The 15,800-nt window shown below is 31.8% G+C and overlaps 1 protein-coding gene across 4 annotated transcripts in view; it reads left to right on the top strand.

The window, feature by feature from the left end:
* Nucleotides 1-15,800, top strand: part of LOC126734492 (transmembrane protein 184B) — a 43,033-nt gene that overhangs the window by 5,872 nt on the left and 21,361 nt on the right. The window contains exons 3-4 of one of the 4 annotated variants that reach the window (XM_050438149.1): nt 5,528-5,693; nt 13,141-13,399. The exons of 2 other annotated variants lie outside the window; for them this stretch is intronic. In XM_050438149.1, coding sequence (XP_050294106.1) covers nt 5,528-5,693; nt 13,141-13,399 — 425 coding nt within the window. The remainder of the gene's footprint in view (nt 1-5,527; nt 5,694-13,140; nt 13,400-15,800) is intronic. One more of the 4 variants, XM_050438161.1, reaches the window with a different exon arrangement.

The following is a 15,800-nucleotide window of genomic DNA, read 5'->3' as shown; positions in this document are numbered from 1 at the left end:
TATCATTAACAAAACCATGCTGACACTTGTTAATTTTATGTTTAACATGTTCATATAAATTATCATAGAGAATATTTTCAAAAATTTTAGATAAACAATTTAAGAGGTGAATAGGCCTATAATTTGACATATCATTTTTATGAATTGCTGAGATCATTGATAACTTTAAAATATCTGGAAAGGATTCCTGTTCAATTGACATGTTGAAAAGATACACTAGGGGTTTTGTTAAAAGCTCAGTACAACCTTTATAGATATAAGAAGGAATTTCATCTGGGCCAGTAGATTTTTTAGGTTTAAGTTTCTTTCCCATATTTTGCGGACTGTCCCCACAATTGTTAGATTCTGGGACAAAAGATCTTTTGCTGAAGTGATGTAGGTGAAAAAATTATCAGTGGTTATATTTCGTCCATGTGATACCAGTGGCTTGCTAAAGTTTTAACAACTTGAGGTCCTTGATTCTTTTCTACAATTCCATTAATTTTTCCTAAATACACTTCAAAATTGCAGCAATAAAAATTTTCAGCATCACAAAGGGCCCATTATATGGTATTATTTATACCATATTTGCCCGGTTTACTTGGTATGTAAACTTTGAATGAGCAACGACCCCAGAAAGTTACCAATTGCTCATCAATAGTTCCAAAAGCTGAAGGATTGTAAGATGAAATTCTCAGCAAATATCTCAGTGATCTCACGAATCGGAACAAGATTATCCTACTTTTTTCTCTCAGCCCTTGTAGATAGATCATCGAAACGAAGGTGACGTAAAATGTCAGTGAACCTATTTCTGGACATAGTAGCCTGATAAATAGGCCTGGTGAATGCATTCTTTGTAGTCGACCATAAACTACGTACACTCTCTTGATTCTTGAAATCTACCAGTAAGAATAAAGAGAAATTCTGTAGTGCCTACCTCAATCCATGATTCCATCTTGACTTCATGACTTTCATTATAGGTGTTTATAAAGTCTTTAGCTTTTTTGTTTTGTATTTTATAATAATATCTATTAAATCATTAGAAAAGAACAGCTTAAAACAGTCAATGATAGAATTTATATCTTTGCTTTTATGTGTGAGACCTTTATTTTCTTGCAAGATATTGCATGTTCAGCCAGCACAGTATGCCAAGTGCGATTATCAACATCGTACGACTGTTTATTGCTCACTGTTTCGTCTTCTAATGGATCAGGTAAATGTATTTGTTCTTCTTCTAACTCTTGAAATGAAAGATTGCCGTCATGTATCTCAGGCTCTTCATCCAAGGTGTCCTCATCATCTGACAAATCACTAAATGCCTGTTCCAAAAGTATTTCGGTTTCGCACTCGTCATCTGAAGAATGCATCAATATTTCGTAGAATTCCTTGTCGGATAAACCCTTATTTTTAGACATTACTATTTATTATTGAAAAATAAAATAACCCTCTCACAGTAACGTTCGACCAGTGTTGCCAGGTTAAAATGACCCCAAGCGGTAGATTTATCATCAAAAAAGCGGTAGATTCAAAGATAAAACGGCAGATTTATTTTTGTATTTAAAACAACAAATAAGATTATTAGACACATCGTTTTTTTATTTTAAAACCTATTAAACACAAAAATATAGTTATGATCAATAAAAATTATAATATCAAAATAAATACCTAACAAAAGTTCGCTAAAGTCGTCACCGTCTAAGACTTTATGAGTGGTAATACTAATTTAACATTTATACTGTATATTTTCTGTGAATCAAGAAATGTTAAAAATAAATTGACATAATACATAGTTAAATGCCAAATCATAAAATCTTAGGCGGTAAAAAGTTTTCATTCCTACATATTTACAATCTGACTAAATGTCCATATTTAATTCAGTCTGAATCAAAAAGGTGATCGGATTTTTTGTACATATTATTAATTTTATTATTATTATTATTATTATTATGATATGATAACAATTCTTGATTAATGTTTTAGTTATAGCATTAACTGCCCTATATATTCCATAGATAAGATATAACTAATGTATTCTTTCTAAAGCATCAGACCAAAAATACTGTTAGTGGGTAGTTTGTTCTATTGTTTTGTTTGTAATAAATTAATTTGTGAAAATTTCCTTTCTGCATCTGCGGATAAATGAGGCAAATTATTTTTCTACAGCTTCAACTGATGAATGGCATCTATTGAAGCTGAAGATAGTTAGTGTAGTTTTTTGATAATGAAAACAAATAATCATTATCTGCTACTAACTTTGGAAAATTTGTTAATGAAGGTATATATTTTATGGATTCCCATGTGCCTTCAAAAATACATTTAGGGTTTATTAATGACACGTTTTTAAATATTATGTTATCAAAATTATATCATTGTCATCAATATGTAATAATTAAAAAATAATAATTTTTTTTTGACATTTTACGTTCCTCATTGTTAGCTCTGTTATAAACTCACTAAAAACCTTAACTACAAAACGTTAATATATATTTAAAAAGACCAACAATTTGTCTATTAAACCATTGACTATTTATCATGTGCGAAGACGTTTTTTTTAGACATGGGCAAATTACCAAAACGTAATAACTAATATTTATTAATTCTTCTCTATTTTTTGGAAAGTAATTTGAAAATTTGAGTAGAACTTTTAACGGTAGATATAAACAGCTTTGCGGTAGACCGGTAACTAAAGCATGAAAACGGTAGATCTGGCATTGCTGCGTTCGACAGTAAACTGAACAACAAAGCAATAAATTGGAAATATACGCAACTTATCTTGTTTAGATCTGTAAAAAAGGGAGTTTTAGTATATACCTATTTATCCCAAAACCGGGTCGTCGGTGACCCATCCATTTTTTGAAGAAAAAAAAATTAGTTTTCTCTTAAATTTTTACCAAATGAAGCATTGTTATGATAAAATTTGTGAATTCATGGACGCTCACTGAAAAAAAATCAGGGAAGCAAAAGATATTTCAGGTTTTTTAAGTTTCGGGTCATCGAAGACCCATATTCGGTACGGCGAGGGTTAACCAAGCAATATTATTTTCATAGAGATGCAGTTATTTTAATTTTTTAGAAAAATCATATAGATTGCAATGATAAAAAAATTTGAAATCAAAATACTGATAGAATCTTTTAATGAATAAATAAACAATGTTTTATATGGAAGCAAATAAAAATACACATGTACTAATCAACCCATATCCTATTAAGAGACTGTTGGCTAAGTCTAGGATAGCTAATTGGAATGTCTCGGGAAATAGATACATTCTCATAATATGCCTTTTATAATGCCTTAAATATACTGCAAAATATCATAATTTAAAAAAAATACTAGTATTTAGAGAATATAAATGGAAAAACAGTAAAAAAAGAATACCCAACAAGCATTATCTTGCTTCTTATACTTATTGTGATTTTTAAGAAATACATTTAACAATTAAAATTTTAAAATTTCATGAAAATGACTTGTGAAATTAGCTGAAACATAGTGCTCCTTAAAGATAAGCCAGTTTTATGCCACGCACAAAAAAACTGGTTTAATTAACAAGTGGTTTTACTGAATTGTATTGTATTTGTGTATAGTGGTTGTCCTGAATGGGGTTTTACTGTTTTTTTTTAAAGCAAGATGGCCTTAAAAATTAAATTCTGCTGAACTAAAGAAATCCTTGATTAAGTGACAGTAAACTTAAGTGATGATTCATGAAACCACCAACATTTTAATTTATTATGAAATATTTTAAAATTTATTAAATTATTTGGTAATTTCTATCTTCACAAAGATATTGTTTTTAGAAAAGACAATACATTTTTTTCTTTAACAAAAAATGTTCTGATGTCAAGGACTTTCAGAGAACATTGAATCATCATATTAGTAATACCCACCATAAATTGTATAGCACAAATTAAATCTTATTTACTCAAATAAAATACGCGGCTAAATATTCATTTAGATATTGTTTATTTAATTAGTGATAAATTGGTCTGATAATAATGGGTTTAAGATAAAATAAAATATACAGGTCCAATCATTAACTTTATTCGCTTATATTAACAAAGTTGTATGTTTATTATCATGATGTATTCCTTAAATCAATTACCAACAAAATATATTTAAACATAGCAAATTAAACTCATTTATTCTTTTTTATTGGATGTCTTTGAACTTGTACCTTAGTGTATAATGAATACCGTCCGTCCCGGTTATTTACTCCAGCGTAAAATTATAATATTTAAGTTTAATATAGCGTTAAAACATATTCAGTTTTATTCGCTATTATATTATTCGCGACATATTATAAGATCACTTTTGTTAAAACCAAAACGGATAACATAAACAAGACGATAGCTTTCACTTTCCTTGATATTTAGAATCTTTGTGAATGGTTTGAGGTCATTAGCAAATAAGGAAAAAATATTGCATTAGCATTTAAAATTAAATACTTTCCTTTGGTTTATTTTGGGTTTTACACATTTTGAAATTTTCTAATAAGAATATACAGGCACAACTTTATCTATGCAATCAATAATTGTGCACGTATCAGGCTATCACGTATTAATAGCCTCAGATTTAATTAACTTTAATTTCTCGTTTTTCGAATCGTTATCTGGGACAAGAACTAGTTTAAATTAGTTTGTATGGAATTTAAACATGGCCTAATATTGTTGCTTCTAACTAGCAATTTTTACATGTATTTAAAAACCAACATAGATAAAACTTTATCATTTAAACATTTACTTCCTTTTATACCAAGGATAAGGTTAACATTTGACCTGCATATTTAATTTTAAATACCATTCTCTTATATTCGTTAACAAGTTTTTAAAGAAACATTGTTGGGCTCAGAATACCGAAATTTTATATAAGAGCCTACAGAATTTAACATAATATCACTTCATTATTAAATTACAATTTGTTGCCTACAGGAATATACCTTACTCTATGCCTTCAATATAGAAGATTACAAAAATAGCCAGATCAGGTATTTCACCTTAAAGTAAGAAATGAAATGAACGAAGCGGTTGGGTCGGTTCAAGGCCAGTTATTTGAACTTTTTATTCCTTGTTCTTAAGAAATGTAAAATGATACTTGTTGTTTTAGCTGAATAATACAATTTCTTCCTAAGTGTACAAGTTTTTTTATTGTTCTGGGTTTAATGACATAAACTATTCGCAAGCAATCAGCTCAGATGGCATTTTATATAACAGTTATTTTCTGAAATAAAATATTTGGCTTGCCTTACATTACATTTCACATTTAAAAAGTATGTTTTAAAAATAAAAAAATATGTACACAGGCTGATAAAAAGCAAATAGAATTTTCATTTTAATCAAATTCACCCATATGGAGTTATCTGTTACATGCATTTTATTTATATGGGTATATATGCATGGAAAAACTGTTATGAATTTATGAAAGAAACCAATTACGAGATAGATGTTTTGTACTCGTACGCTTATCATAGTTATTTCCTAGTCCATTATTTTATAGTTTTTAATATTTATTATTTGTAATTCTACTCATCTATTAATTATAAACTTTTTGTTTTAGATCTACCACCACTTAAGGTGGTACACAAACCCAACAGAACAGCGTTGGATTGTTAGAATTTTATTTATAGTTCCCATTTATGCGACCTATTCTTGGATCAGTCTACTGTTTTTTAACTCAGAGAGTTATTATGTTTACTTCTTTACTGTAAGAGATTGCTATGAAGGTAGGTATATAAATTAATAGAGAGTATAGAGTAATAAAATGTAAATTCTTATGACTTTTGTGGTCATCCATGAGCATAGTATCTTGTTAATGAATATCCAACTTAGTACCTAGTTAATGAATAAAATGAGGAATGTTCTTGAATCACTGGCAGGACAAGCAGAACCTCCAAAGCCAGAGTTCTTGAGGAATGTAGTTTGAAATCAAATCAATTCGTTTATTTCCATCGACATTATAACAATGTATAAGAATTGTCAATAAAAAACTACAATGCTAATAAAAATAGTATAAAATTACAAAAATATGAAAGGAAACAAATTTAACTAAATTTAGTCAATAAATCTACAGTTAAAGAACTCTGTCAATGAGTAAAAAGGACAGTCAGCTAACATGTTCCTAAGAGATTTCTTAAAAGTTGGAAAAAACTTAGCTATCTTTATTCTACATGGGAGATAAATAAAAATTTTGAGAGATGTAATTTCCGGACCATCCTGTACCTGCGACAACCTGGTAAAAGGGATCTATAATTTATTTGCATTTCTCTAGATCTCATGTGGTTGGAAAGATTTTTATGTACTGATGACATGCGCACTCCAAGATATAGATGTTAATTGAATCGTTTATTGTTGAAAGGGGTTAATCGCCATTTTCTACTGTTTTGAGTTATTGTGAAAATCCTTCTCTCTTTCTATATTCGCGTCATTTGGTGTTGAAAAGAGGCAAGCGCTGATGCATTTCATGGATATACTTTATGCTTCGAAATTGCATTTAGTGTAGAAAGGAGGTATGCGACGTCGCTTGCCCCCTTTCAACAACTTACGAAGTAAACGTAAAACGTAAACGACCCAGGAAGACGTGTTGCCAGTGTGAGGAGCTTGGAGTTAAGAATAAAAGTCCTTCACTTGGTGATGCGGCTAAACGGACTGCTGCTGCTGCTGAGCTAATTGTCCACAAACGAAGAGCCAAAAAATTTTACACATATCTCAAGGAAGCCGAAACTCGTAGCAAAACTAATGAAAGTGTGTTAGCCTTATCGTTTGATTATATGCAGAACCTCCATCTTCCCGAAATTCCCGTACATGATCTGTTTTACCTTACACAATTGACCGTAAATGTGTTTAATATTCACAACTTTAAAACCGGTGAATGTTTCTTTTACATATACCACGAAGACAAAGGCAGTAAAGGTCCGAACGAGGTATGTTCTTTTTTGCTGCATTACATAAAACCCTATGTTCCAGATAGTATGGAGGAAGTGCTTTTATTTTGTGATAATTGCCCTGGGCAAAATAAAAACAATACAGTCATCAGAATGTGTATGAATATTGGTAGAAGCAAGATTTAAAAAAGTAGAACAGATGTATCCGATTAGAGGGCACTCGTTTTTGCCGTGCGATAGAGATTTTGGCATTGTAAAAAAACTTCTGGAGCGCTTCGACAGAATTTTTTCTGTACACAAGTTTACTCAATTGATAATTATGTCAAGTGCGAGTAGGAAATTCGGTGTAATGGAAATAGATAAAAATGACATTTTGGATTTTAAGAACCGGTGGATCAAATTTTATAAAAAGAATGTTGTTTCTCTAGAGACAAGCAAAAGAGGCATACAACGAAACGAAAAACAACATTTTTCAGTTTCACTCTTTCATCATTTTATGCATGATACCTCGAAACCTGGATATCTTAGTGCTTCCCCTTTATTAACAGCCCTTTTAGTGTTAGCACGTTTCATCTGAAATTTCCAAATGCTGGGATCGTAACATGGCCGTCAAATAAGGCATATCCGAGCAAGATTCCAGTTAAAGAAACCAAGATAAACCATATCAAGCTGGTTTTAAAATATATTCCAGAAAACCATAAACCATTTTATAGCGAGATTGTTGACTGGCCAACTAAAAAATAAACATAATTAAGTTATACCTTTCCATTTGTCTTGAGTTTTTTTCTAAATAAACATAATTTCTTGAATAAAAAGTTTTATTTTTCTATAAGTTGTTGAAAGGGGCTAAGTGACATGTACAAAAATAAAAATTATTTAAAAACAAAAAGAAAAAATTACCTTGTTTTACACTAATATTATATACTTATTAGTACTTAATTAGTTTTACTGAAAAAATACAATCAAAAATAATTCAATATAGCTTATAGAATAGTTTTTTGTATTTTTCTCAAACTTTATAAAATGTAACTTCCCTCCTTTCAACAATAAACGATTCAATTATATTTAGGATTTTTTCGTTCGTTCTCCCAATACTAGAGCAATTACCCCAAGCTAATAAGGCATACAATAAAGTGGAATGCACTGAGGCATAATAAAAGCTTTTAAAAGTGTATATGCATCCACATAGTCTGGAAGCTGCAAGATGGTTAATTGCTGCGGGACAATCTATTGCACACAGATTCCACCTGAGAATTCTACGATAGATGTCTAACAATTACAATTCCCAAGAACTTGGCGGAGTGTTGTTGGATGACGCTACTTGATGACTCCTCTCTAAGGAGTAAGTCCTGAATAGCACGAATCGGAGTGAAAACAATGAAATTGGTTTTTAAACTATTCAAACAAAGAGGATTTTTCTGGCACCACCCCGCAATATCAGCTATCACTTGGCTTTTGAGTGGATAGACTGATAGTCAGTACCCGAGAAAACGGCTGATGTATCGTCGGCAAAAAGTGTTATGTAGCTGTCATTAACCAGGAAAGGCAAGTCATTAATAAAAAGTAAAAACAAAATGGGCCGAACAACACTACCCTGTGGAACCCCAGTGACGACAGTTGCCCAATCAGATATGGTCACCTGACCAATAACTTTCAATCTAACAGCCTGGGTTCTACCTGTCAAACATGATTCAAGCGATTTATAAGTCGGACCTTGTATACCATAATGAAAGATTTTATTTAATAGTAAAGCATGATTAATGGTATAAAATGCTTTAGTAAGATAAAAAAAGATACCAACAGATTTGAACTTCAATTCAAAATTATTCAATATATTTGTATAAACAGATATTATAGCATCTGATGTAGAGAGTCCAGACCTGAATCCAACCTGATGACATGACAGTATAGCAAAAAAATCTAAAAACGCAATAAGTCTTCTTTTAACTCTTTCAGGCACAAGATTTTTCCCTGTTTCTAGTCCCATATTGCACAGATACTAAAAGTTCTGATTTTTTAAATTTTCTCAATCATAATTGAACTAATTCATAAAAATTTAAAGATTTTTTTATATTTTTTTTTTAAATGAAATGTCAGTTTGATAGATAATTGGTGGTACGAAATGTGTACCACCGTGCAACTTGAACTAACGCTAGGAGGCAATTATGAAAAATGAACAGAAAACCAGATGTATTTTACTAATTGATAATCAAAATTAACAATATCTACTTTGTTTTGTGATATTCTTGAAAACAGTCTTTAGATTTGCCTAAGCATAACGGAACTTTACACACTGTACAAGACCATTCAGTACGAACTTGGTGGATTCTGGTACTGCATCTGGCACATCTTCGTCTTGTAGTCCTTACAGGCTGATGATCTGATGACGTGAAACGCACTTCGTCTGGTACTACTCTTTTTATTTTCTTGAAAGTTCCGATTGTGTTTCATGATCTGCACTAATTTGGACGTAACGTTCTGCCAATAACCCATCAACAACTCTTGGACGAAAATCTTTTAGGGGTAACCTTTTTAGACCTTTTAGTCGATAGAGAGTGAACGAATTGACGACGCAGCAATCCATATGGAAAAAATCTCATCCACCATTTTTTACTTTTACGATCTAGCTCATAAGATGATTTCATTTGGTCGAAACGGTCCACAAAGTTCATGTTACTATTGTAGTCCACCAGTGCCATAGGACAAGGAACAGGGATTTTACTACCATCCTTTTGTTTTCGCTGCACAGAGCTTTTTACCGTTGGATCATGATAATTGGTCAAAATATGGACTGCTTTTTTGTCTTTCCATTTAATCAAACTGATCCCATCAGAACTTATTGAATAATCATATTCACGTTGCTTCAAAAGTTTATCTTTAGTCATTTTTGGAAGATGATGAAGATGAGGACTGAACTGTACCACATGCATGAATCCAGAGTTAAAGTCCAAATTTTGTAGCCTCGTTTTATAGGCGTTTTCGGCATATATTGCTTCAACGTACTTCGCCCCTTAAATTTTACCATTGATTCATCGATTGCGATGTTTTTTGTACAATCATAATATTTTTTTAAATTCTCCTTAATTTTATCTATAAAGGGCCTAACTTTATACAGTTTATCGAATCCTGCATCCCCTTTTTTTGGCATTACGCTATTGTCATTGAGGTGAACGTGGCTAAGCAACCAACCGAATCTATTTACAGCCATAAACTGGGAAATGTAATTATCGTGCGTGTCTTTGTCGATACTCCAATAGTCTCTATAACTAGGTAGTGGTTTGATTCCCATGAGAATATTAAGACCAAGGCAAACCTTCATTTCTTTTGTATTTATAGGATTATATTTTTTGTTATTTTTTTGAAATTCTTGTTCAGCATATAGGTTTGTTTCAAAAACAATGTCTTCTATAAGCTCGTCACTTATAAACAGATTTAAAAAAAAGTAAGGTGACAATAGGTGATCTTCCTTTTGTAGTAACTCAAGACATAAACCTTGATTCTCAGTCTCAGTAAACGGCTGGGCCGGGTTTATTAGATGTAAATTTTGAGTAGACCATGAAACTTTAGGTGGTTGATTATTTGATTTTTGTAAATACCTTGAACGTGGGACGTCATGCTGGAGTCATCATCACTAATGATCATAATATCATTAGGCTGTATTTCACAGAAATCATTTTCATTGTCGGACTCTTCTGAAATAATTGATTCCGGATCACTTGGAACTTTATCTATCATTTTTAATTCGTCGTAGAACTCTTTTTCAGTCATATCGACCAATTTTAAGTCTATAGGATATTTACTGCTGCCAGCGAAAGCCATAGCCTGAAAAAAGAAAATACCCTTATTGCATAGTGGTACAAATTAGGGACTCATTAAAATTATGTTTTTTTCAAACCATACTCCTTAATTTTTATTGCATTTATGTTTTTTACATAAATATATAAATCATAAAACGCAAATAAAATACAGAATAATCCGAAATGCTTACCTTATCAAAATAAAAACAACACTAAATATTTATAAACAAAAACACGTGCTTCTTGCAACATCTAATGCGTTTGACCAGTCAAGACAGGAAATATTTATGCAGTATAGTAAAAATCCGCATCCATGTTCATTAAATATATGGTAGGGATATGTGGTACAGAATATATGTCGCTGTGTCGAACAGGAAAATGAATTTGAAAGGTGGTTTATTTTTTGTACCACTATGCATCTTTTAGCTATTTATTTGTGGTACGATTTATGTACCGCACTGCCGAAAAGAGTTAAAGGATTTTTCGAAGATCTTTGAGAATACAGACAGTAGAGCAATAGGCCTATAGTTACTCATTCCTGCTGTCTCCCCCTTTTTATGAAGAGATATGACAACAGCTGTTTTTAGCTCTTTAGGAAAATATCCAAACTGAAATGATAAATTCAGAAGATTTCAGGTAAGTGGAGAGATAATATGCTCACCACATGCTAGCAATAAGTAACAAGGTACCTCGTCTACACCGGATGACTTTTTCCTGGAGGAAGATTTTATAATCTCAACTGTTTCACCTTCAGTGAGAGGGAATAGAAAAAGAGATTGGGATAAACTGTTGAAAGGCACAATCATACCCATGGGTGCCTGAAAATTATCTGTGATGTTTCGTACTATCTCTACAAAAAAATTATTAAAGGTATTAGAAAATAGGAATTAGGAACAAATTAGGAACACACTTTGTTCCGCGACTTAAGAAGTTGGTGATTGAGTTAATAATTTTCCATGAGGCTCGAGTTATATTGTAGAAGTAAGCAACTTTGTTGAACTATAGGCTTTTTTAGCATTTACGATATTTTCTCCATGTACCTTCAATCTCCTTCTATAGGAGATCAGTAACTCATGGTCATGAACTATCTTTAGTTGAGTATGAAGTAGTCTCAACTGTTTGCCCTCATTAATTAATAATGGTGTTATCCACTGATAAGACTTTCTGTGATATGGCTTCGATTTGTTTACATAAGGAAAGCTCATATTAAATAAACTGGAGAACATGTCAAAGAAATAAGAAAATTTACTTTTAAAATCCAGAGTCTCAATGACTGACAGCCAATGTTCTTTGGACAACAAGTTGTTAAAAAAGTGTTTTCCTTAGAAAAGGATCTAGAACTGATAGAAAATTTGCCTAAATCGTGACTGATTGGGTTTCCCAAGTCAAAACTCAGGATCTGAGCCCAATCACCAGAAAACGCCACTTCAAAGGTTTCAGCGGAAAACAGTGCAGCGTTAGTGACTATATTATCAGTCAAGGTACAGGATAATCCTTAAGTTCTAGAAGGTTCACAAAAAATTAGTTTAAGACCATATGAGATAAATGCGTCCACAATATGTACTGCTTCTTTATATCTGAAAATAAAATCATAATGAAAATCACCACAAAAACACATTAAAATATTAGGTTTATATAAAAGCCTTAACAATTTCTTAAAGTATTCACTAAATGTTTTAAAAAAGTTCATTCTTTTTATTTAAAAAAAAAACCAACCTTGGACAAAATTTTAATGGAGCTTGTTTAACACGATAGTATTGCTATGATTTACTTTAAAAGATATGGATTTTGCATGAGAAAAGCATAAGCAAAATGCTTGATAGAAATTGAATTTGAAGATAAAAAGACAGCCAGGTCTCTCAACGGGCAATAAAGTGCCATCGGGAAAAAGGAAAAAGCTCATAATTACACAACTTGCAGATGTTTTCGAGAATTGTTTTGGAGAAATGAAAAAAAAATTCTAGCTAAGTCGGTGGTGGTATTGGCCAACGCTAGCTACCATTCACGGCACATAGAAAAGATATTAGATCCTGGAGAAGAAATTATAGATGGCTTAACTGATAAAAATATTAAGTTTGAAAAAGACTTACTAGAAATAGCAAATATTCACAAATTTCGAAAACATAAAATAACTGTGATGCGCTTATCAACATATTATCGCGAATGAAATCCTATTAAATTAATATGGGCGCTAGTGAAAGGATTTGTTGAGATCATGAATAAATCAAAGACAACTTTATCATTTTTAATAAATTTTATAAAAACATTTCCTTCAAACAAATTAAAAATATATGAGACCTCTGGTCAAAAGATATCAAAAATGATTCCTCCTCGGATAGGAAAAATATTATACTGGAAATGTTACATTACTATGCTATAGTTTATTAAACTCATTCAAATTAAACTACTTTAATTTTTTTTTAATTTAACCATTTAAAATTTGTATACACTAGTTTAAAGAAGCACTCTAATTTTTGACATTTTATTCACAGCTTTTGTAATCTACAATTTCTTATCACTATGTTACGAATACCTGGGTGGAGAAGGTAATATTATGTCCGAGATTCGAGGGAAACCGATAAGATCCAGTTGTATGTTCGGCACCTGCTGTCTTCAAGGAAAAACTTACACAATTGGATTCCTCCGGTTCTGTAAACAGGCCACCCTTCAATTTTGCCTTGTGAAACCTCTTATGGCTTTCATCATTATTTTTCTACAAGTATTTGGACATTATCATGATGGTGATTGGAGGTAAATATACCGGCTTACACAGAAAAAAGGGAACATATAATAACTTTTTTACCTTTTAAGATAAACAATAGAAATTTGATATATCGATAGAATAGTTATAAAAGCATCTTTTGACATATTCTGCTCTCTTCCATCTCTTCCGGTTTAACAGGAAGTGACGCAAACTTTTTTATTTTAAATGGGACAATTGGTATATTATTTTGATAGAAATTAATATTCTGAGAATAATGATATTCCATTTGCTAGTTTTTGTCTAATACTCATACAAAAAATGATTTTTTTATTAGGGTGCCATAAATGCGTTGACAGTTTTCATTTTTAATCAAGTATTATTTAAAATTTTCAAACCAGTATTTTTGGCCCTTACTTTATTTCTATCGATACCACATTGTTGCAAACCCCACTTTTGAAATTCAGACTTTTCCCAACAATTTTATATAATTATTTTTTAAATTGATTCATAAATAAGTCAAAAAATAAACGAATTGAATAATTAAAGTCAATGAAAGCAGCACAGATGGCTTTGATTCAATTAATAACAGGAGGCTTTGTAATGACACGCCTGCCTATTTTTTTCAACTGACATAACATATCATATTTTGTAAAACGTCATATTACTATTTGAGAATAAAAGAATATATTAGAATGGTCACCCGTCAAAACACCAGCATTTTACTTCTCAAACAATGTAAATAGAAGGTGGATGACATTGTTTGGCAGGTGGAATGCTGGTGTTTTGACGGGTGACCATTCTAATATATCGTTGCACTGGACTTTATGCACGGGAATATACCGTAAGGCATATCAACTCTTTCTTTATTAGTAAATATTTCTCAAATATTTCCACTAAAATTAGGTGGTTGCCCTTGGTTTTTTGCCGCTTTTAAGGGAATACCATTGCTATACTTAATAAAGAGGTTATCCTCACCACGGTCCCTGCGCAGCCTTAGTTCTTCCTTGACTTTATGAAGGTGTTCCAACTGAGCTGGGGTAAGGTCAGACTCAATGTATATCTTTCTTCCTGAGAACTTACTCCTGTTCTTCAGTAGGAATCCATAGGCAGTTACGTTTTTGCCTCTCCATAATTTCCTGCAACACAACATTACTAGCCTCGGCGTTTGATTGAGTAAGTGGTGGTTGTTGAGACTTGCCATTAGAAGCCAATGGCATCTTAGATGAGGCAACCTCCACCAGTAATGCATCCAACTTTGTCCTGACCCTTTCAAGTTCATCCAGTACAACAGGCAGTTTAGATATTTCAGTCTTCAGCACATCCCTTTCAAGTACTCCTACACGATCGATCAGTCCCAGCAGCTGCTTGACGCTGCCTAAGCACTCTTTATAGTAGAAGGGCATAGATCTCTTGCTTAACACCACTGCCCTGATTTCAGTAGCACTTAAATCACTGCAGCTTTGACAGACCATGCTTCTACAATGGTCGCAAGGGTAACCAAAAACCTCCCCATTTCTTTTAGGTTCTCTGCAAGTAACTGCAGTCTTACACTTAGTGCAAGAGCCAGACATTGCTTGATCATGGGAGGAAAACTGTGTTGATATTGCAGTCTAACACTACTTAAGGTTTAATGCACAGAGAAAAATAAAAATTAAAAATTATGTGGTTAGATGCACTCTTGATAAATGATACTGGTTTGTTTATGTTATTGTTGTAGGTTATGAAAAACTGGCAAGCCATTATTATCAGTTGTTACTTGTGCTGCATTACCAGAGCCACAAACACTTCCAGGGCTTCACCAAAATATTCTCGATTCTATCACCAACTTTTCCGTTTTTTTTAATAGCAAGACGTATAAGAAACTTTAAGTTTACGATCGCGCGAGCATTTTGTATAACCTGAGTTTTCAAAACTATGTTCTATTTCGTTTTCAAATGAGCACACTTTTATTGATTAAATGCGTTTATTTATGTGACTTTTCCGTGATTTTCCGTGATTAATAATAATAATATTATTAATAATATAAATTCAAATTCATTACAAACTTCATACAAAAAAAAATAAACAAAGTACCTGAACCTGGCGCAGTCTAGCTTTATATAGCTACTCCACTGAACCAGATAAGGGTGTATTCGAAGTATATAAACCAACATTATAACAACATGTTATATGTAAAAAAAGATGCCCAATTATAATGTAACACAAAAACAGTTTTCTTCTTCTATAAAAAACAGCAAATTAGATACATACTAAACAGTAAGAGAGTTTTTTTTTTATAAAAGATAAAAACAAGAAATCTACAGCATCACAAATACATTTAATAAAATTACAAAGGTTACATGTTTCGCTCGACTAGAGCATCATCAGACCTAAACAATAATTAAAATTATGTAACCCGAAAAAAGGAAAATTCAACAAAAGTTTACCATAACATACACAAAACACCTG

The sequence above is a fragment of the Anthonomus grandis genome, chromosome 1 (assembly GCF_022605725.1).
Source record: "Anthonomus grandis grandis chromosome 1, icAntGran1.3, whole genome shotgun sequence".
Lineage (NCBI taxonomy): Eukaryota > Metazoa > Arthropoda > Insecta > Coleoptera > Curculionidae > Anthonomus > Anthonomus grandis.
The sequence above is the reverse complement of the archived record's forward strand: the minus strand, read 5'-3'. Positions and strand labels throughout refer to the sequence as shown.